This window comes from Perognathus longimembris, chromosome 6 (assembly GCF_023159225.1).
Source record: "Perognathus longimembris pacificus isolate PPM17 chromosome 6, ASM2315922v1, whole genome shotgun sequence".
Lineage (NCBI taxonomy): Eukaryota > Metazoa > Chordata > Mammalia > Rodentia > Heteromyidae > Perognathus > Perognathus longimembris.
This window is the reverse complement of record NC_063166.1, coordinates 51,172,434-51,196,859: the sequence shown is the minus strand read 5'-3', so window position 1 is coordinate 51,196,859 and position 24,426 is coordinate 51,172,434. Positions and strand designations below refer to the sequence as shown.

General features: G+C 38.7%; 1 protein-coding gene and 1 long non-coding RNA gene across 2 annotated transcripts in view; one reads left to right on the top strand and one right to left on the bottom strand.

The window, feature by feature from the left end:
- Nucleotides 1-24,426, bottom strand: part of Ralgapa2 (Ral GTPase activating protein catalytic subunit alpha 2) — a 304,413-nt gene that overhangs the window by 256,116 nt on the left and 23,871 nt on the right. The window contains exons 2-3 of the mRNA XM_048348713.1: nucleotides 22,136-22,246; nucleotides 18,044-18,096 (exon numbers count right to left, since the gene is read on the bottom strand). Of these exons, the coding sequence (XP_048204670.1) occupies nucleotides 18,044-18,096; nucleotides 22,136-22,246 (164 nt within the window). The remainder of the gene's footprint in view (nucleotides 1-18,043; nucleotides 18,097-22,135; nucleotides 22,247-24,426) is intronic.
- Nucleotides 1,194-8,166, top strand: LOC125353204. The gene is made up of 3 exons (XR_007211289.1): nucleotides 1,194-2,302; nucleotides 6,056-6,058; nucleotides 8,125-8,166. It is a non-coding gene; the product is annotated as an uncharacterized LOC125353204 (long non-coding RNA).

Below are 24,426 nucleotides of genomic sequence, written 5' to 3'. Positions count from 1 at the left end.
TGAATCATGCTTTTCAGCTTTTTCAAACATATACTGTTGCTCCTGACTTATGTTTCCTTTTTGTTAGTATGAAGTAAAGAAAAGGAGTAGTATATATGCATATATGGATATATGCATATTATATGCATATACACACATATGCATACATATATATATATATACACACACAGATGCTGCCAGAAAAAGATTACAAAAGTAATCTTCAACTTATTCTAAGGCCAGGATTACTTGAATAAAAGTTTTCAGATTTACACAAGGTGAATGTACTTTAAAACACTACAAAATAACTCAATAAGGTTGGATAGGAAACACGATGCCTAATGTCTGAGCTACTAAAAATATTCCTAAAAGGACAAACTCATACAACAATTCTGAGGCTGACATAATATTTGTATGGATACGTCTTTTTGTACCCAAATACTGCAATAGCCACCACTGTTTTCTGTACATTAAGTCTATGAGGTCAATAAAAGTAAAGCCAAAGACTGTTATCTATGTCTAAATGCTAAGTCTATTCCTCAGAAATCCCAGATGAAGCCTACCTTTATGAGACAAAGACAATCTGGCATTTCTTCTACTGCAGCTGATAGTCTAAGCTACACTGCTGTGAATGCCACATAAGATATTGACATCTTGTTTGTAGTTTCACTGGAGAATAAAATAAAAAAATTCAAGGAAGTCACACAGTGTGAATAAATATTACTTTTCTGAAAAACACATGGCTCTATTTAATGCTCAGTGCTCAGCTACATCTATATGGTAATCCATTATAGCACACTCGAAATCAAAATTAGGTATTACTACTGATCAGCACATCAGGGAATCTGTCATTCTTTTAGCTGATTATCCGTAGCTCTTTTTTCTTCACAACTTACTACATGACCAGGAATAATGTGAAATGTAAGATGGAGTTTATACAAGGTGCTATGGTATACTTTAAAATTGTGGGTCTTCATTTAATTTGTGATATCTTTTTTTTTTTTTTTTTTTGGTGGCCAGTCCTGGTCCTTGAACTCAGGGCCTGAGCACCGTCCCTGGTTTCCTTTTGCTCAAGGTTAGCACTCTGCCACTTGAGCCACAGCGCCACTTCTGGCCGTTTTCTATATATGTGGTGCTGGGGAATTGAACCCAGGACTTCATGTATACAAGGCAAGCGCTCTTGCCACTAGGCCATATTCCCAGCCTGGTTTAATTTGAATGGGACTTTTTCCAAATTATTATCAGATGATTGGAACATACCCAATGGATTATACTTTATTTCAATCCCATGTAGAAAGTAGGGTAAAGAATGAGGGAAATACCACATACTTATTTATGTTATTTGATCTACTGAAAAATAACTAAACCTGTTTGATCTAAAAGTAGACAGGATGGAAAGCATCCCTTCCCCCAACTACATGCATGGCCCAATAGTGCTGGGTAAACAAAATGATGCTCAGAGAGAAAATAGGAAGTTTAGTTCAAAAGCAGACAAGTCTTAGTTACTTGACCATTAGAGAAATAAATGTCCAGAAAACTTAGAAGACAAACTGGTGATTCAGTTTAAAGAAAATATTCTATAAATGCCTAAACATCAAGTATGGTCTGGCTTCAAAAGGACTCGTGGCCATGGGAGCTCAATGGCATATATGTCTCTACACAGATCTACAGAGGGGGCAGCCTGTTCTTTTGCTGTCTTGTGGCCTCTTACCTCTTACTAAGAACAAAAGTTGATTCTAATGTACCACGAAGAAAATGAAGAACCTTAAGATAATCTTGAAAATAAAACAACTATGAGAAAACTAACATTTTTTTCAAAACCTAGACTTAAAATGCAAGATAGCTAAAAGAAATACAGAAAATAAGGGAATTATTATTGTCCATACTTATGGGTAACAAATTGTCATTGAAGATTCTAAAGGAATATGGACAATAAAAAGGAATATATTCTTAGCAGGAGAGTGTTATTTTTCTTCTTACACCATCAATCCTTCCTTAGTACAGTATACTACCTAATCACTAGTCATGGTTTTATGACTAAGGGAAGCACAGCTCCAATTTGTCATATCCCTGCTGGTCTTTAGCACAAACCTGAACATCATCTTCAGGGAGGAGCCTAACTTAACTAGACTGTTCATCCAATCCTCTATTCTCAGATGCTGGACTCCTTGAGAGAAAACACACTTTATTACTATCTGGTATCCCCAACATCAAAAGCATTTCCCAATGTGTCATGTTTCTTAATAAACACTGCATGTCCCAATAGGGAAAAGAGTTTTAAAAAAAACTACAAAAAGAAGATTTTAAAGAACTTCTGATTTTAGTTCACATGTACAAAGAATGGGAAGGTAGATGTACCTTAAATGGTGGAAACCCGGTGAGTAGGCACTTAACAAGATAGAAATGTCTCCGAACATCTCAGTTTGTGACTGGATTATCACTCAAGAGGCAATGATTTAATTAGCTAGTGAAACAAATTAAATTTTTTCCTAAAAACTAAGCTTAAAGGAAAAGCAGAGATGTCAAAAGGAAATATGGAATACAACTTTCAAAAGGAGGTTAATTTCGCCCTCCTATACTTTTGAAATAAATCACTATTATATTGTTGGAAAGCCTGATTAGGCAATAGACATCTAGAAAGGGCAAGGATCCCAGCTGTAGCAGAAATGAAGCTGCAGAGAGGCTTGAGTATCTGTAGAGTGACCTGCAATATCCCTGACCCACAAAAGTGGAAGACATCTAGAATGATAATTCAGCAAAAGAAGCAATGCGTCCTCTGAAACAGATTTACTAAAAAGACAGTATAAAACTTCTGATCCATGTTTTTAGAAGACTCAAGTTAAGACTGAATGACAGTTTAAAAGATCGAGGGGAAAAAAAGGAAATGGATGCATCATTAAATAACATTCTGACATCAGAAAATAATTACATGGAGATGAAAAACATGCAAAGTACAATTCGTCTATTGCAGATGCCCCCATGCACCACTACACCGGACACTGCACATCACAAGGTTTCTCTAAAACCAAAAAGTTAAAAAGGACAGAGAAGAGTATGTAGACATAACATACTTGACGTTGCTGTCAGTAAATAATTACAAGTACCATATAAGCTTAAATAGAAAGTGTAGGATACTCATCCTACACTAAGGCTGACCCTAGTCTTTCCCTTTGCAGAGTATAACATAGTTATTAGCTGATCACTGTGGATAGACAAGTCAGTAGAAGAAGCATCAGCGCATGCATACACATGAACATAATAGCAGAAGTCCCAAAGCAGACTTCAGGCCTACAAACACTGCAGTTCATGATAAACACTGCTAGAGGGTATTTTAGCTATGCTGAGATGCAGACAAAATATACAGTTTTGAGGGGGTAAAATATGCAGCCAGTTATATATATATATTTGAAGTTAAAATTCTAGAGCTGGAAGTTCATCAGCCACATACCTCACTTTCTCAACATACCATGTGATTTATATGATTCACTTTCCTGCAAATATAGAAATTAATCAAAATAATCTCATCACAGGGTCTGAATATATAAATATTATGGCAGTAAGCTGTATTTACATAAAAGAAATGAATATGGTGGTTATAAAAATACAACAAATTCCCAAAACAACATATGTACAATAGCATTTTAAAAATACTATAATAAAATAGTCTGGATATAAAATACTTAAAATAGCTGAGAATGGGAAATAATAACGATACATAGAGTAAAAGTATGAGACTATACTTAGTGTTTTATTCTTTATATTCTTTTTTTTTGGCCAGTCCTGGGCCTTGGACTCAGGGCCTGAGCACTGTCCCTGGCTTCTTCCCGCTCAAGGCTAGCACTCTGCCACTTGAGCCACAGCGCTGTTTCTGGCCGTTTTCTGTATATGTGGTGCTGGGGAATCGAACCTAGGGCCTCGTGTATCCAAGGCAGGCACTCTTGCCACTAGGCTATATCCCCAGCCCCTCTTTATATTCTTGATATAGATTGTCCAAAGAAATGGTCTAGAAAGTATTTTGTTAAAGATAACTAGTGGAAAGAAATAAAATAGAAAGGATATTTTTCAAATTATAAGGCATATTCTACAAAGCAGAAGTGAGCGACCTCTATCCCCCAAACAAAGTTAAAAGTAAAAAGTACTAATCGCCTCATAAAATAGTAAGGAGTACAAGCAAGCCAAATTTCTGTAGCAAAGACCAAATCCCAAAGTAGAACTGACTTCCAAACAGAAAAACTGTCAACAAAATCCAGCAAATGATGTATGAGGCACACATGCACATATATCTACAACAAAGCAATAAAATAAATGGGTTGATTTGGAGAACATTTGCTTTAGTTCCCCCAGTTTACTTAATTCACAAATAAATATTTTTATTAGGTTCTCATTCTGTGCCAGGAACTATGTGAGAGACTAAAGAAAGAGCTATCAAAGACACTGGTTTCCTGCAAGAAAGTCAACCATGTCACTACATGCACAGGAAGTAAGGAAAGAAAGGCACACTTTCAAGAAGTGCATATCTTTGAACTGAATCACGAAGGATACACAGGGTAAAACACCCAGAGAAGGGTATCTTAGGCAGATTAAACAGTAGAGAAATGAAGGGAGGAAAGAAGAAAGAAAAGTCCCTGCTACTGATTGGAAGACCTTGTAGAGTTGCCAATGGGGACAGAAGGAAGATAAGTGACAAAGGATGGAAAGGAGACAAAGGAAAGATTAGAAAGGGCTGAGTTTGATCTTTGTCCAGAATTACTTTACACTGACAACATTCACGGTAGGTGAAGAAGACAGAAAGATCAATAGATCATAACAAGGATACTTCCAGTAGGTAGAGGCTCTGAACAAAGACTGGGTAGCATGCAGAAACAAGGGTCAAAGGGTGCATGCACAGGTGCAGAACATAAGGCTATCAGTGCTGAACAAACTAGAAAGACAAGCAAATGAGAAGATATTTTTACTAGGTACTATATGCAAAATTCATAACTTTCTATTATGTACTGAAATTTTCATATTCAGAAACTGGGAAGCATAGGCACTTGAAAAGTTTCAAAAGGTTATGTATTCATAATTTGCTTCAGATAATATGAAGGCTTAAGTCTCTTTTTTAAAAAAAAGCAAATTGCACTAAATTTTTCACTTTTGATGGTAGTGCATCCTGCAGCCTTCACAAATCTTCAAATCTAAAACATAAAGTTCTATTCATAACAGTGGGTACTGCCCTGAAGAAAGATAAGATTCGTGAGAAGTTTTCTTCTTATCCTAGATCTCACCTCAGAAGTTTCCATCACAGACATTTGTGCCATTCTGTTCTTCATTTCATATAAACTTCTACTTTCCAGCTAAAAACTAGCTTCAGCTTGGTGTCAGTGATTCACACCTGTAATCCTAGCTACTTAGGAGGCTGAGATCTGAGGATCATGGTTCAAAGCCAACCAGGGCAGGAATGTCTGTAAGATTCTTATCTCCTGGAGTTCAAGCTCCAGGACCAGCACAGGCCAAAAAAAAAAAAAAAAAAAAAGTAGCTTTTAATCTCATGATTTGGGTACTAACATAACCTACCTAGTCTTTTCTGCACCATTTTTTTTTAAATAAAAGAAATTCACTTCCAGAGAGTTTCTGCATCAGTGATGAAAGAAATAACAATGCCTCTGTGAGATACCACAACTTCATTCCCACCATCCTGGAAACACAGAATAAATGCTTGCTTTGACACAACCAGAAAGCATAACAGACAAGCATGTCAGCTTGAGACTGTCAAGTTCATCCAGTGAATGGCCCAGGTTTGACATATCAGTTGGTGAATGAAAGAGAAGGCTTCAGGGGCTGGGAATATGGCCTAGTGGCAAGAGTGCTTGCCTCATATACATGAAGCCCTGGGTTCAATTCCCCAGCACCACACATATAGAAAACGGCCAGAAGTGGCGCTGTGGCTCAAGTGGCAGAGTGCGAGCCATGAGCAAAAAGAAGCCAGGGACAGTGCTCAGGCCCTGAGTCCAAGGCCCAGAACTGGCCAAAAAGAAAAGAAAAGAAAAGGCTTCAAGTCAGGCTCTTTTCCTTCAGACCTGTCCTGTATCATTAGCAGGTCAAACACTAGGTGTCACTCTATAACAGCTACCATCCTAGCATCCAAACAAAACAGATGCTATAAAATTTACAAGATAACAAGTAGTTGTACTACTTTTTCCTAAATGCATATTTTTTAAAAGTCCAACTTACATAAATTGCACTGAGTTACTGATTTTAATCAACTTAAAGGGAAGAAAAGATCTTTATGTCTACTGCCATTCTAACAATAAACACAGTATGCTCAAATGTTACTGTGAATTTCCCATGTATTTACTCTTGATGTGGTTTCTACCATATGCCCTTACAAGACTCCTGGAAGCATTTCCAGAGGATCTTCTCTGGATGGTATCAGTTACCAACAAGGCAAATGACACCCTATGTGACAGAGGCCAGGATGCCAGGAAATGCAGGGCACCTGTGCTGTCGCAGATAATCAAAGAATGTAATTTCAAACTTCCACAAACATCTTGTCTCCAGTTCCCCTTCCCTCGAGGTGAACTACATTACTTAGTATATCCTATTGGGATAATCCCAAGTGTCTCACCTCTAAGTCTCAATGCATACAGAATACTGCATTATTAGCATTGAATATTAAGTTGGGGAGTTGAAATGTCTGTTAAAAATGGCTCTATTCACCTCACACACATGTTCTGATTCAAATTATTAACATGTCAGTGTATGATAAATTGTATATGAATGAGACTAGAGGCTTATACTTTGCTTCTATCTTCCAGCTTGTGGAGATCATAAACATTCACATTCAAAAGCAGACACCAAAGTAACCTATGGTTATTCTATGGTACTATATGGAAACAAATAAGCCAGCAAGCCAGGCACATGCCTGTTATCCCAGCTACTTGGGAGGTGGAAAGACAAGCATCACTGTTTCGAAAACAAGCTATGTTTGTGCTATGCCCATAATTCCAGCTACTCAAGAGAGAAAAGTAGGGAAAAAATCATAGGTCAGACTAGCCAGGGCAAAAGCACAAAATCTTACATGGAAATTAAACACTGAAAAACACAGGGATTGTAGGACTGATACAAGTGGTAGATTGCTTGGCTAACAAACACAAGGTACTGAGTTCAAATCCTCCAGCATTAAAGGGGAAAAACAGAGAGAGATTGGGTCCTATATTTTAGTATTCTCCCAGTGTCCAGTATAGTTCATAGCACAAGGAAATATTATAGGGCTAATTCACAATTTCAGCAGCTCATGAGACCAGTGGAAAAGGCACAACTGGCTACCCAGTCCTCTACTGTGATTCCTGAAAAAAAGACTCAAGAAGGGTCATACTACGCCAATCATACTATGCCACAAAAATGTTATTGGGAGGGGGGTCCAAACCAAGGGTTAAACATCAGCAAAACTCACAAGTACAATTATATGCCCTGATTATCATATAACATATTTATAATACATTAAAATATACCCTAATAGTCTCATCATGATAACTAGTAGCATCCACTTTCCTTGACAACTGGACTGCTATGCAAGATAGAAGATGGATAGACGATAGGTTAACTGTTTTTGTTTAACTGTTCTCCAATCCTGGCTACTCAGGCGGCTGAGATGTGAGAATTGTGGTTCAAAGCCAGCCCAGCAAGAAAGTCTGTGAGACTCTTTTGCTTTTTTCCAGTTGATTGTGGGGCTTGAACTCAGAGCCTGGGTACTGTCCCTAAGCTTTTTCACTCAAGGCTAGCCTCCACCACTTTGAGCCACAGCCTCACTTCCAGGGGGTTAAATGGAGATAAGAGTCTCTCAGACTTTCCTGTCCCCGCTGGCTTCGAATGGGATTCTCAGATCTCAGCCTCCTGAGTAGCTAGGATTACAGGTGGCTCACACTACCAACACCCAGCATCTGTGAGATTCTTATATCCAATTAACTGCCAAAAAAAAAAAGTCAGAAGTGGAGGTATGAGGAGCACTAGCCTTGAGCAAAAAAAGCTCAGGAACAATGCCCAGGCCCTGAGTTTCAAGCCTCAGGACAGGCACCACCCCTCTCCCTCACCAAAAAAAGTTCTGTAGGAATTTGTATTGATATCACTCAGTTACAATCAGTCATTTTAAAATATGACAGTGAGGGCTGGGAATATGGCCTAGTGGCAAAAGTGCTTACCTCCTATATATGATGCCCTGGGTTCAAGTCCTCAGCACCACATATATAGAAAACGGCCAGAAGTGGCACTGTGGCTCAAGTGGTAGAGTGCTAGCCTTGAGCAAAAAGAAGCCAGGGACAGTGCTCAGGCCCTGAGTCCAAGGCCCAGAACTGGCAAAAAAAAAAAAAAAAAATGACAGTGATACAGGAGTTGCAATCAAAATTAGACTCATTCTTTGAAAAGATAGAGAAATCCAGTGAAGCACCTAAATTTCTAAATTTGAAGACCTTAAAGAACAAAGTCCGAGAATTTGAGATAAGCTTTTTCAGTTCATTTTATATGTTCATCTCTCTTTTCTACTCAGTAATCATAAAAAAATAAGGATTTCTAATAGCTTGAGAAGTGTGAGGAAGGAAGTCCATCTTGATATGAGGAAGAAGAAGCAGTGTGGATGATATGTGCACATTAGACACACAGAAGTAATAACAGGTCAAGCAAAGAAAAAAAAGAGGCTGGTGCTGTGGCTCATGTCAAGCAATCCTATCTACTCTAGAGGCTGAGTTCCACAGGATGGCACTTTGAAGCCATCCCAGCAGGAAAGTTCAAAAGACTTCATCTCCAAAATAACCTGCAACAAATTAGTCTGAAGGCATGGCCCAAATGGAAGAGCACCAGCTAAGCAAGAAGGCTAAGCAAGGCCCTGAGTGCAAATCCAAGTACAAGCAAAAACAGGAGGAAGGAAGGAAGGGGAAGGAAGGGAGGGAGGGAGGGGGGAGGGGAGGGGAGGGGAGGGGGGAGGGAGGGAGGGAGGGGACTGGGGGGACTGTTCCTTAGTCTTGTGGAATACCTGGCTTGAATTTGTTGACTGGGACTCCACCAGAGTATTTCAATGACTTCCACAGGGGCTTTTAATTTGTTTTCATTTTTAGTGGTTATACAAGATATACAGTATAAGCAAAAGATGAGAGGGAAAAGGAAGAAGAGGGGACAAAGGGAAAACAACCATCTCAAAATTGCTTGGAATCCAATTATATCTTAACTCTGGTTTTTCTTTAGGCAATTTACTATTAATGTCTGAAGTGTAACAGTATATGTGAAAAGAAATCTAAAAAACTTTTGTATGGAAAATAAAATCAGCATTCAAGTTACTAAGTAACATACAACAAGCAATAGCATATAGCAAACAAAAAACAGCCATTTGTTTTGCCATTCGCACAACTCTGGGATACTGTACTGGAACCAATATTTTACTATTATCAGGGAAGTCATTAAAAGTCCTTTTTCCTTACTTGGAGGAAAAGACTTGTTACCTGGTAAACTCACTGTCTATACAAGCTCAGTTGAAGCAATGAAGAACAAGGGACTCAGTGCTGAATTCTATTACAGTACAGAGTCCACTGCCTCCCTGGATTCACCACTGGGACACCTTATGAGTCCCAAACATAACTGCACCCAGCAAGGTTTCACATTCCCACAACCCAATCCAACATCCCCCACCATACCTGGGAAGAGGAGAACCATCAGCTCAAAGGAAGCCTGGGGTACACATCAAACAACCAAGTGGGTAATTTCAATAATAAAGGCAAACCAAAAGCTCATTGCCTTCCTTAATCTGTATGCCCTCTTAAAAAACAAACAAACAAAAAAAAAAAAAACAGGTGTCATCTGCACTGGCTCAGCATAGCTCACCTGGGGCAATATGCCCCTCCCTTATGTCAGTGCTTCCTAAACTAGACTTTCCCTCCACCTGAGAAGGGGCAGAAAAAGAGACACACTATCCAAGAAGACACTGTAAATAAGAAACATTCCTATCATCATGGGTAAGACACCAAAGTTTATCCCTTCCGTACTTATAGACATGGAAGCCAAGGTAAAGAAAGACTGTGTACCTCAATCAAGCTACACAGCTTATTAATGTCAAAGCCTGATCTAAACATAGTTCCTCTGATTCCTATATCCTATCTCTTTTATTCAGAGAGTTCCAGATGAGAAATTAAAAGGCTTTAACCCAATAATGATAAATAACTCCACTGGAAAGAATTTGAGAATTCAAAGGACTTTAATCCAACAATAAATATTAACTAGTGAAAATCACTATGGGAGATAATAAAGGATTATAAGTAATGGTTGTTGTGCTCAGGAACTTTGTGGTCTAATTAAGAAGCTAAGACTTGGACATATTAAAGGATAACAAAGAACTTCCAAATGGTAACACATTATAGCATTATTATATAAGCTCACAAGAATGAGTACCTCTAGAGCTACTTGCCAGAAGAAATTAGTGAGGTTGAACAGAGCCTGAAAGAACATGCCAGATGAGAGCAAAGGGCAGTCCCTAGAAAGAGAGTTGTATAAATTAAGATACTCAAATGAAACTACATTTTTAAAAAGTTCAAGGAGCTAGGTGCCAGTGGCTCACACCTATTATCCTAGCTACTCAGGAGGCTGGGATCTGAAGACTGCACTCGAAGCTACACAACGTGAAGGAAAGCTATACTGGGAGGCAGAGAAATCTAAATGGCAGGCCAGCCTGGCCTAGTTTACAGATTATAAAAAGTTCAGGTTTCTGGGAATGATAACAACAAGATAAAAACAATTTAATCTGGTGGATAATTTGGATAAAATTTAGAATAAGGAATCTAGAAATCAAATGTTTTATTTATTAATGATTAACAGTGATATTTGCAAAAAGTAGCATTTCAATGCTAGAACATACGTAGGTTTTGGAATTCAGTTTCAGTCTATGTATTTTAATCAGGTATGAGAAACAATTCCTTGTTATCAAATTCTAGATGTCTTCTTAACCATGTATGTAATACTCCAAACCATTCTATTTCTCTCCTGAGAGGGGATGGCATTCAATGTGGTGGACAGCTTTGTATTTTTTGTATTCAGCACTCTTGACATCACTGACCTGGAAAGAACTTCTCCTAGGGTTAGCTAATTCCTAGAGATAGGCAGAACATAGTTTTGATTAAAAAACCAGCCAATCCCAAATCCATAATCCTTCTTTGTATGGGTTCTCACATCTGAGACATTATTGTCCTGCCCAATCACTCAGGGGAAAATGGAAAACAAAGGCCATTTTTATGGTCCCGGTTCTGCTGAAATTATTCAAGCTATCCAATCCAATAAACCACATCCTGCTGACTTTGCTTGCCTTGCCATTCTTTGGGGGTGGGAGGGTGGGGTGGGGAATAACAACAAGAAAGATTTCTCCTGCCTGTCTGTCTCTCCACATCATGCCTCCTGTTTCTAAGCAAATCTAAGCATAACTTCTTCCTTCATGACAATCATTTGCATGTATATAGCGACTACAACAAACCCTGGGTATAATTAATAAATCGCTCTGGCTGGCTGTGATGACTCACATATATAATCCAAGCTTTGGGGGAGATAGATCAGGATGATCACAGTTCGAGGCCAACCTGGGTAACTGTTCGCAATCACTTCTCAATGAATAAAAAGGCTGGACTAGGCAGTGCACACTTGTCATCTCAGCTATTTTAGAAGCACAAATAGGAGGATTTCAGCCAGGCAAACTGAGCATAAATACAAAACTCTATCTGGAAAATAATGAAAGCAAAATGGGCTAATAGAATACCAGCCTTGAATCCCTATACCTAGGGAGAAGAGGGAACCTCTCAAGAACTGATCCAAAAGGTTCTCAAAATCAAGTGGATTATTTGTCAAGTTACTGGGTGCCTTAAATTTCTATGTAACTATCCTCTCACCTATCAAGTATCAAAAGCCACAACCAAAATGATAGTTCTGTAAAGCTCTGATCCAAGTTTATTCTTTTTTATTAATTAATTATTATTTTTGTTATCTTTAAGTTGTTCATTCTTATCAGGTCACAGAAATAAGTTCATTCTTATCAGTGAACCTGTACCTTATAATGGATACATAGCATATAAACATATGATTCATGAGGATAGATGGCTGTCTATTTTGCTTCACTGCTGTATCTACAGCATCTAGACCTGTTCTTGACATTCAGTTTGTACCCAGTACATATGTCTGAAGAATGAGCACAGATTGATACAGATCAGGAAAAAGCCTGAAAGGCAAGACAATATCAAGGCTCCTAAACTACATGTAGCTTGGCAGTGTATTAAGAATATGAGTTCTAGCCAGGTGCTGGAGAGTCACTCCTGTAATCCTAGCTACTCATTAAGACGAGATCTGGAAATTGAGGTTCAAAGCCAGTCCAGGCAGGAAAGTTCGTGAGATTCTTATCTTCAATTAACCACAAAAACCCAGAAGTGAAGGTATGGCTCAAGTGATAGAGCACTAGGCTTGAGCACAAACGCTCAGGGACAGTGCCCAGGCCCAAAGTTCCAGCCCCAGGATCAGAAGAAAGAAGGAAAGAAAGAACAAAAGAGAGAAAGAAAGGAAAGGAAATGAAAAGAAAAGAAAAGAAAAGAAAAAAAGGAAATGAAAGGAAAGAGAATATAAGTTCTAAAATCAGATCAAAAATTAACTCCCTACTCTACCATTTGCTAAATGTGCAGCTTTAGACAGGTCACTAACTCCTCAAAGACTCTAATCTTTCCTCTATAAAAATTGAGAAAACATGGGACTGGGAATATGGCTCAGTGGTAGAGTGCTTGCCTAGCCCTGGGTTCAATTCCTTAGTACCACAAAAGAGAAAAAGCTGGAAGTGGCGCTGTGGCTCAAATGGTAGAGCACTAGCCTTGAGCAAAAGAAGCTCAGGAACAGTGCCCAGGCCCTGAGTTTAAGCCCCAAGACTGACAAAAAAATAAAATAAAATTTTAAAAAATGAGAAAACAAGCCAGTCATGGGTGGCTCATCCTAGCTACTCAGGAACTTAAGATCTGAGAATTTCAGTTCAAAACCAGACTAGGCAGGAAAGTCCATGAGATTCTTATCTCTAATGAACCACCAAAAACCTGCAAGTGCACAAATGCTACAGCACTAACTTTGAGCACAAAAGCTTGGGGACAGCACCTAGGCCCTGAGCTCAAGCCTTAGGACTGGCACAAAAAAAAAGAAAGAGAGAGAGAGAGAGAGAAAGAGAGAGAGGGAGGGAGGGAGGGAGAGAGGGAGGAAGGAAGGAAGGAAGGAAGGAAGGAAGGAAGGAAGGAAGGAAGGAAGGAAGGAAGGAAGGAAGGAAGGAAGGGAGGAAGGAAGAAAGGAAGGAAGGAAGGAAGGAAAGAAAAAAGGAAGGAAGGAAGAAGGAAAGAAAGAAAGAAAGAAAGAAAGAAAGAAAGAAAGAAAGAAAGAGAAAGAAAGAGAAGAGAGAAAGAGAAAGAAAGAAAGAAAGAAAGAAAGAAAGAAAGAAAGAAAGAAAAAGGAAGGAAGGAAGGAAGGAAGGAAGGAAGGAAGGAAGGAAGGGAGGGAGGGAGGGAGGGAGGGAGGGAGGGAGGGAGGGAGGGAGGGAGGGAGGGAGGAAAAGAAAAAGAGTATGTCCCCTGTAAAACATTTATATTCTAATTAAGATGGAAAGATAAATTCATGTTTTGGGGTCCCATATCATTGTCTTCATACATCCATTTTAAATGAACAGCAATGACAGAAGAAATGTTTGTGTTTGAGTGTGAGTGTGTGTGAGAGAGAAGCGCTGGTACTGGGGCTTCAACTCAGTGCCTTGCACTCTTGCTTGGCTTTCTTACAGTGCCTGGAGCTCTACCATTTGAGCCAAACCTCTAGGTTCTGCATATTGCTGGTTACTTGGAGACTTTTCTGCTTAAGAACCATAGTCCTCAAAGTCTCCGCCTCCTGAGTAGGTGTGCCATTGGTACCTGGCTAAAACACGTTTTTAAAAGAAAAGGAAGCCAGGTACCACTGGCCTATAATCCTAGCTACTCATGAAGCTGAGATCTGAGAATCAAGGTTGGAAGTCAGCTGGGACATAAAAAAAACCCTGATCTCTTATCTCCAATTAACTAGCAAAAAGCCTAAAACGGAGGTATGGCTCAGTGAGTACCAGGTTTAAGCCAAAAAAGCTAAACTAGAATGTGATACTCTGAGTTCAATCATCTGTATCAGCACCAAAAAAAAAAAAAAAAAAAAAAAGAGGAAGAAAGGGGAAAGGAGGAAAGGAGGAAAGGAAAAAATTAGGAAAGGTAGGGTTATAACCATAGTTATAACCAAGTGACCAGCATCTCCATGAAGAAAGAACAGAAGCCTAAGTGATAGATAAAATTTTGTGTATATTTGCTACAGCAAAGGTAGCTGGAAGATCAACTTCCAAAGTGAGTGCACACTCCCAATGGAGATAAACACAGAAGGTCTGCCTACTACTTGGAACTAGAACCTGGGCTGCACTGGCAGCCTTGGCTATGTGTCACTTACGATACCAGAACCTGTCTCCAGTAGCTCCCTACAGCTAAAGGCCAGTGTTTTTATTTCCAGTTTCCCCTGTAGTTTGTTCTGGCCTTACAAAGGCAGGAAGCAGTTCTTTTAACATGCTCCTCTTTTGTGCCTCCTTAACTCTCTTACATCTCTACTTCTAACCTATTTCTTAATTACATCCCTACACAGTATCCCTTTTATGGTATAACACATCTTAATAATTCTGTGTCTAAAGGAAGCCTTTCCAAATTATTTACACATTGATGAGTTTTCACACCAAACCTCATAAACCGTCTCTTTCTCTGATACTAAGGTGGAAAGCAGCAATGAAGTTACTTAGTGCCTAGAACAAAGCATACAAATTATAATCTACCTTCTAAAGCCAGAGAATACAGCATAAGCAAAGTAATACAAGTTCGTTATTAACTCATATTTAAATGGAAGTTTCATGAAGCTTTGAATAATACATATTCTCTTATATAGGCAGCTAACCCCCTGTGAATAATAATGTATCACTAATAATTCCTTCCTAGTCATGAAGAGATGGTATCAAAACTTAATCAGTGGAAAGAATACGACTGGGGTTTCTGAGAACATAAGACAACTGGTCCCCAGATCAACAACAAACTTAATTCTTAAAATGTAATTTGTCAAAAAATATTACCAGGCTTTGGATAAGATATTGCAACAGATCAGGATTTAAAATTTAGAAGGGATAGCAGCAAAGAGGGAAGCAGGAAGAAGGTATAAAACTGAGCTATTGTAATCAATAAGCCAAAAAAAATGCAGGGTGGGGTTAGGGATATAGTTCAGTGATAGACCACTTGTCTAACAGTTGCAAGGCCCCAAGTTCAATCCACAGTATTGGTGGGGGTTGGATGTGGGGTAGCAGGATCTAGAAATGCCAGTTCCCACTTATCCTCAGACCCTACCCCACAATAAGTTTGGGATACTCAATATGAATTTCCATTAAAAAACCTATTTAAAAAGAAAGCCAGGACATGCCTCAAGACTGAAATTCTATCTACTTGAGAAATGAAGACTGAAGAATCATGATTCAAGACCAACCCAGGCAAAAAGAAGGTCAGAAGACTCCATCTTACCCAGTGGTTGGTCCCAGTTGCACATCAATTAAAAGCATCTAAGGGAGAAGCTGGTGCATTAACATGGACCTGGCATTCCCAGCAACACAGGGAAGTACAAGTAGTAAGACCATAGCCCAGCCCAGCCCAGCCCAGCCCAGACATAAAACAAGACTCTCAAAAATAACCAATGCATAAAGGTGCTGGAAGAGTGGCTCCAGTGGTAGAACACCTGTCTACCAAATGTGAGGCCCTGTTTCAACTCCCAGTGACATCAGGAAAAAAAAAAAGAGAAGAAATGTATAACAACAGGTTCTACAACCTTTACAGCAGGATCAGCCAAAAACAATATTAGGAAGGAAAATAAGGCCAACCTCAGGTAGGATTATCTAGAACTGTAATTCGCCATCTTATTATCAAATGGATCATCACATAATAATCTCAACCAATGCAAAAGAAAATTTTGAAAACTGTATAGATGGGCTCATCTATAATTTTCAAAATAAATCTTACCAAAGAATAGAAACAAATTTATATAATTTATAGAGTTCCTACAAAAATTGCAAAAATATTGTTCTTAATTGTGAAACATAAATTCTTTAAATATGTTGAACACTTTTATGACTTTTATTTACCCAGTAAGCAAGGAAAACAGACTAACTGGCAAACCTGGCTATTATATTAGTTGCCAAAAATCCAAGAAAATAAAAATACCTATAGACAAAATGTAGGAATTAAATTAATCATATATATTAGCTGAAGCCAGCAGTGGGAATGAATAAACTAAAACTAAAATTGTGGCTAAATATTAGAAATAATGTTGAAGATAAAAAAGTCACTGTTGTTTCCCTATGAGACCTTTCGTATTACACTGAAAGCCAAATAAAACTACACAATGAGTTATTTGATGGTACAATTATACATAACCTTAAATAATTATATCCTTTAATTGTTCAATTACACTCAGTTTCTCGCCTAGTGGCGAGAGAGCTTGCCTCAAAAGAAAGGCAGTGAGCTGGGTACCGGTGGCTGTGACAGGAAAGTCTCTGAAACTCTTATCTCCAATTAATCAGCCAAAAGCTAGAAGTGGAGATGTAGCTCAAGTGGAAGAGGGCTAATCTTAAGCAAAAAGATCAGGGACAGTTCCCAGGCCCTGAGTTCAAGCCCCAAACCAGGTACAAAACATAAGTAAAATAAATAAAAAAGAAAAAGAAAGAATGTGCCAGGAAGTGACTACATCCAGAAGTGAGGAAGGGGTACACTTACATAGCTAATAGCTCTCAAAATGAAGCAGGAAGATGGTATGGGGAGTTTTGTTAAAAATTGAAGTCAGTGGAAATGTTCATATGATGGTCAACAAATTTAAGTAATAGGCTTAATTAAAGCTCCTGATAAATATAACTCCTCTTTACAAATTTCATTCCCAAGAAGATAACGACAGAAAACCGCTACAAAATATGCCATGAATCAGTGCCTGGAATTCTGAGAAAGAAGAATATTCCTCAAAGGAAAAAGGGGAACCACAGTTGTTGAGTGCCAGTCATGAGCCAATTCCTGAGGTGGAAGTTTCCCATGTCTTCTGAGTTCCAGAGCACATATATACTGTCATAAAAGATCATCTTCTCATACATAATTTAGCACAATATCTCTTCAAACCATGACTAATGTCCACTAAGAATTAGCCTGAGGGCTGGGAATGTGGCTTAGCAGTTGAGTGCTTGCCACTCAACTTGAGTTGAAGCCCTGGGTTTGATTCTTCAGTACCACATAAACATAAAAAGCCGGAAGTAGCACTTTGGCTCAAGTGGTAGAGTGCTAGCCTTGAGCAAAAAGAATCCAGGGACAGTGCTCAGGCCCTAAATTCAAGCCCCAGGACTGTCAAAAAAAGAAGAAGAATTAACTTGAAGAGTTTATAATTCAATTATGAATATTGTTCTCCAATTATATTTAATCTGGCACCTGTCTAATACATTTGAAGCAAGACTTTAAATTTAACAGATCAATGAACAGTCAAACATTGTTCCAGCTTCAAAGAGAATATAAGATTAACAGACACATAGAGATACACAACCACACTAGTAATCAGAAAGATCTACTGTTAAAACAGTGAATTTTTGCATGTCATACTTATCTATATTAATAAAGACAACCATCTGCAGTGTAAAAGTAAGGGAAATTTATGTAACACTTAGATATAAGTTTATATGACCTGAATGAGCCAGCAACTTAGCAATAGCTTCTACTATTTAAAATGTACACACATTCTCGCCTAATAACTTCACATCTAGATACCCATACAGGAAAAATTCTCCACATTAAAAAACAAACAAACCAGGAACATTCTTTTCAGCCACTTTTATAAAAGTGAGTGGGTATGTGGAAGGAAAAAAGAGAGGAAGGAAATGCACATTCATCCATAGCCATTTCTATTTTTCATCAAGTAAAATGATCTATATTATTTTCAGCAAAAAATTTGAAAGCCAAAAGAATTAACCAAAACTTACTTCAAAAAGAAAGAGGATGGAGTCCAGCTCCTCCCTTTGTGATTTATTATTCCCTGGAAATTAAAAAAATTAAAGTTACCATGGTGATATTTAAATACAAGGATATTACAAATTACATTAAAAGGTATCTCAATATATTTAAGGCTCAATATGCATACATCTAACCAAAAATACCTGGATGTAGTGTGGGTCACATACTAGAAATGTAGATAGAAAAAAGGCCAACTGAGCTGGTTCATATCTCACAGAACCACTTCTTACTAGTTGTGTAGACACAGCTCCCAAGTTATCACTATCCCTTAGCAGGTAATCTGTTCATTTTTCAACTAGTTATCAGCTCAAATTAAGGTAGTATATACATGGTTCTAGCACCATAATAAAAACAAGTGTGCAGTTTGTAACGTAAGTATCTGTATCTCTGGGCAAACGAACACTGTCTGTAAAATTATAAAACTACAATATCTTCCTCCAACAACAATTACCATTTATTGTCAATTCTGTGAATCAGGCATTATGCCAAAGTATTTGGCTTACATCACTTAACTTAGGAATTGGCAAACTTACTCAGTAAAAGGCAAGGTAGTACTTAAGCTTTGCAGACCTCTCTAGTAACCTCTCAACTCAGCCCTTATAAAAGCAGCCAGGGGCAAGACACAAATGGATGGGTATGTGGGAGGGGAGAGGAGGAGAGCCAGGAAACCCTTTCTGAGGCTACTGCTATAGTTTCCAATGAGGATACTGGCAGCTTAGTTTCAGTGTTATCAAAACAGTCAAGGAGAAAAGGCCAATGATTCTGGATGCATTCTGAAGGCAGGGCTAGTAACTCCTAGGTTTGTGCCTGAATAACTAAAAGACTGAGGTTATCATAAAATGATTTCCATCACTCCCAGTAAACATTTTCTTTTATTCCTTTTTTGGACTTGCATTCCAGTAGAACAGAGATTACACTAAAAACAAGAAATTTCAAAACTCTTGTCTCTTTCTCCATCCCTTAAATGTGGAATGTCACGTGACTTTCTCTGACTGATGTGACATTAGCAAATGTGAGGCATTTTGCTGAGCCCAGGACTCTGAAGCCAAGTAGGGGAATGCAACCTACACTGCTGGCTTGTGAATGAGAAACCACTTTAGAGGACTAAGGCCTCCTGGTGAATAGCTTGCCAATTCCAAGACATGGGAATGACACCATTCAATTTTACAGTTGATCCCAGATGCACAGTCAGCCTAAACCAGAACTTTCCAGCAGACCTAGAGAGACATATGCTGGATTATGGTTGTTTCAAGGTGTTCTGTTTGAGGAAGGTTTGTTCCACAGCACAAGCTAATGAAGTGTTGAAGCACCACATTGTCCTAAACAAAAAGAATGGATGGAAGAAAGGGGAAGATAAGGAAAGAAGCAAAGAAAGAAAAAAGAGACAGACCCTTTAAAATATTTGAACTTTATTTTGGTAGTTGGGTTTTGAACTAAGATTACAGCTTTTTTTCGTTGCTATTTTGATTGCACACAGTATCACACTTTATTCCTTCTCACATCTTTGAAAGAAAGTGAAAAGAAGCACAGCTAGGTAGTGCAATTAAATATCAGATCATTTCATATTAGAAGTAACTAAAAAACTGGCCAAAAATTTTAAATTGATTTTATTTTCCCCCTCCTGTCCTTACCCACAAGTTGCCTAATTCATTTTTTACAAAGCATACAATGAATAAGGTCGAAATAACTACCAATTGGGATAAAAATTTTCTAATTTAAATTCCAGGTTTATATCAATTTATAAATCATAGAAGTGGAAACTGAGGGGGCTGGGGATATAGCCTAGTGGCAAGAGTGCCTGCCTCAGATACACGAGGCCCTAGGTTCGATTCCCCAGCACCACATATACAGAAAACGGCCAGAAGCGGCGCTGTGGCTCAAGTGGCAGAGTGCTAGCCTTGAGCGGGAAGAAGCCAGGGACAGTGCTCAGGCCCTGAGTCCAAGGCCCAGGACTGGCCAAAAAAAAAAAAGAAGTGGAAACTGAAAAATCCATTAAGAAAAACAATGCACTGGCAAACAGAGTTTACACACCACTCATATGTGAGTTGATGGCTGAGTAGAGCCTACATCATTTAGCAAGACTCCAAGCCATCTGCTGTATGTCAGAGCCCAGTGCAAATCCCTTCCAAATCTCTTTCCCTCCATGTCTGACATCTGCTTCTGTTTGGCTAGAGCAATCACAGCATCTAACAGAAAGCCTTTCAGTTTTTTCTCTCTATCCCAAAATGTCTCTTTGACTACACTAATCCTTCTTCCTCCTTTCCCTCCTTACATTGACAAGGTCACCCTCTTCTTCATTTCTCTTCTGTTTACTTGACACTGTCTCAACCCACTTCTCTAGAACCTTCACCAACTTACCTCTCTTCTGCGGACCATCTCCTCAATCTGCCAACATACAGCCCTTACCAACCTTCGCATGACTATTTTGAGACACAGTCTGTCTTCACATGAAGCTTTCTAAAAGGCTATTCCCATGGGTAACTTTCCCCAGTCACTGCCTTGCCACTCTGTGTCCATCTATCTGTCTGGCTCCTTACCTAGAACTTCCCCCCACTAGTCAGCAATGTGCTCTCATTTCCTAGTCATGCTACACCTTACCTTTCTGTCATCATGCTTTTCAATTTTTCATGCCTTAAACTCTGTCTCCCCTGAATTTGTGGAATAACACTTTCCTGGTACCTCTCCCTCTTTCCTCTTTGTGCAACAAAAGAAAGGATTGCCCTACAGTTCTAATCAGCACTCCCTTTTCTTAAATACACTTACTCTCTTGACAATATGATTTTATCTCCTTCTTCCATGCTCTAGTCCCATATATTTCTACTACACTGATACCACCTATATACAAGAGTTGTCCCACAGGATGCCCAAAGTGGTCCTCATTTTCTCATCTCCTAAATCTGACTCCTCTGCAGGGTTTCCATTGCTACAAAGGCACCTCACAAGTCAGACATGGGTTCCTGAAAGACATGGGTTTCTGATTTCTACCTTTCCCGTATAGACAACCTCATGGACAATGATGTTGAGAATGAGCCACATACTTTTTCTTGCCTTAGCCTCGATGAATTAGACCTTACTAGTTCTCACCCACAGCAGCTGTCACACCGGTGAAAGCATCAGTCTCCTAACTACTCTCCCTTTACAAGCCACATTATGTTAAAGGCAAATGTTTTAAGAGGTCTAACTACCTGAAAATAAAGTAAAACTCCTTAGCCTAGAATTCAAGGCTCCTTGCAAGAATAATCTGATTTCCTAAAGATTTCTGTCACATGCCTTATGTTGCAAGAAAAAGAAATGAGCTCTTCATATGTGCTCTAAGCATACACTTGTCTTTGCTCATGTTCTGTCCATCACCTATAGTGCTATTCTCCTTCACCTAAAGTCCTACTTTGAGCCACATTCACTCCACCTACAGGACCTTTCCTGTAAGGCAGAAGGTTGGATAGATACATTGAATGGTCAATGATGTAATCAATCACACTTATGTAACAAAGCCTCCATTAAAAAAAAAGAAGAGTTCCAGGAGCTTCCAGGTTGGTGAATAAGAACACATCTACATCCTTGGAGGGTGATGGACATGAACTTCAAGGGAAGTTAAAATGGCCTTCCAAACTTCCTTGTAAACTATTCACCTGGCTATTCATTTGTATCCTATTAAATGGGCATAACCATATACAAAATACATGCAAACCTAATACACTAATAATATTTATGGGAGGAAATCTAGGAAATCTTACATAGCACTTTGCTTCTGCAAAGCAGTACTGGAGGTCTAGAAAAAGCAGACACTTCTGTTTTCATTTCTGTGGGGTTTTTTTAATGCCTTATTTTTAGGTTGATCATTCCTTTGGCATTTGTGCCCTCTGTGATTCAATTAACACCTGTATAAGTGAAAGCTCAAGGGATGCCAAGATGCTAGCCAGGGCACCATGATCTCGCATGCTTGCTAAAGGCCTGCAGAGAAAGAAAGCTAAAAATGTAGACTAGATAAATAAAACTATAAATAAAATATACACAAATTATAAATTTTCCTGAATGTTTTTCAAAAATGTAGAAAAGCTTACCTTTTAATTTCAAACTATTTTCCAGTGTTACAAAATTTTCATAGAAGATGAAATATATTTGAGAATAGTTGGCCTCAAAAAACTGCTTAAGATCACTTGCATCCACATTATCTGAAAAGAAAAGTTTCCATTTAAACCATCATTAGAATTTAGAAGCAACCTTTTCAGAAACAGAAAGTAAGCTAGTCTTATCCCTTTAAAAGACAAACAAAACTCATTCCATTTGTTCTTCTCCCCTGACAGTTCTAACTTGCACCTGGGGCTCCACCAACCACAAAGACCTATGGCAGAAGACTTTGAAGTGACTCCAGGAGGTTAGGGATGATGGGGCACAAGTACTCACTGACTGGGGAAGAGCAAGATCACTTGCTACTAGAAGTCTGACTCTTACATCAGAGTAGTTGTCTATTACCAACACATCTCTGTACATTTTTCTTAACAGCTGCTTGTGCCATTCACAGGGTCCTAACCAAGGAGTTAATGCTTTAGAATAACAAACTTACTAACTGGAGGGAAATTAGAATAGCCTTCTTAAAATTACTTAGGATTAGTCCAAAAAAATGTGTTGTCATTCAATCTGTAACAGAATGTTATCACTGCTTTTTGGTCTTAATATTGTAAATGTATATAACCATATCCTCTGCTATGTTCAGATTCTATAAAGCTAATAATAATAATACAGATGGATCTTAATAATTTTTTTCCTTTCATTAAGATATCAGGCTATTCCATGTAAAACTCTTCCCTGATTCTGTGAAATAATGCTCATAAGGTGTTTTTAAAGGTATATGAACTGCCATTTTCACATATTTACTTTACCAAAATAGATTTGAGCACAGAGCAGTAGAAATTCCTAGTAACTAATGAATTTACCAGTACAAAAATTAATAGTAATAAAATTAGTATCATCAATCCATATGGATGATATCATTCTCATGAACAAGCTTACCAAGGAATCCTTGAGGGCCTTAGGCACAATCTGCCAGTTCCAAGGAAGGATTTTGCACATTTAATTCCAGTGTAAACTACAAGCCCATCTACCACTAATTGTCCTCTGTCAGAGCACACCAACCCCAGCCAGCTCCCATTAACCCTTCAAGGTCAGCTAATACAACCCACCCTACACTCAAACTAGATCTGTACTTTCACTGTATGAGCTCTACCCTGTTCTTCCCTATCCTAAAACAAGACAAAGAAAGGCTTTGCTAAATGGGAAAAAATGTAACTGCAAGCTTTCTTCAGGTAGACTTTCTTGATCCATTCATTCAAATATTTACCAAGCCCCTTCCCATGCCAACTAACAATGTGCCATGGGTTAGGAAATTCAAAGAGAATAAGACCAAAGGCCATCAAGGATGCTCAGGTGAACAAACCAGCAATAGCAAAGGCATGTCTTAAGCCCAGGCTGGCACAATTAAGGGCAAAAATAACAACAGCAGAAGGTTTGCTTTATGCTTTAAAGACATTTTCATGAATGTATGCTATTCCACAACCCGGTGAAGTAGATGAGACAGGTATGGTCTAGAGAAAGAAACCTCAGAGTCAGAATCTCCTATGAGCTGCCCAAGGTAACACAGTTAGGATGTGGGCAGAGTTTCTGCCTGAGGCTTCTGATTCCAAACCATAGCTACACAAAGCAAAGGAGAGTAAATCAAAACTAGAAGCCAGGCCAGGAATTTAGAAAAAGTAAATGATTCCCTTGAAAATGAGCAGGAAAGCTATAGGAAAAGAAGCAGGAGGAAAAGTCCAAAGTAAGAAATAAGAAACTAGAGGGAGAGAGTACACAGAAGTAGCAACTCAAGCACCTTCCTATAGCCTGACAGAACAGTGAAGAAGGGATAGGAGGGAGATAGGCCAGGCAGCAGAACCAGATTAGAAACAGCCTTTGATCCTCAGGGTCAGACAGGAAGGACGCTAGCATATTACCTTACTACTAGCACAAAACTCAGAGAAATACACCCAAGTCAACCACAGGGAGGCAAGTAACAAACTGCCTTGCAGAGTTTGCCCAATAAGCTACTTTTCATTGTATCTCAAATCTATGTGCCACACAAAAGACTGCTCTCTCCTACCCATTTATACAGCTAAACTTCCTGTTAACAATTCCTCCATACCTAGCTAAAAAGCATTACTAAAGCTGAGAGCAAAGCACTTGGAGCAGACTGTCTCAGTTCAAAGCACAGAAGCTACAGATGTATAGACAAGTCAAACATTCTGTTCCACAATCCCTTCTGAAAAATGGGGCTTGGGATGGTTCCTATGCTACAGGGCTGCTGTGATCATAAAATGAG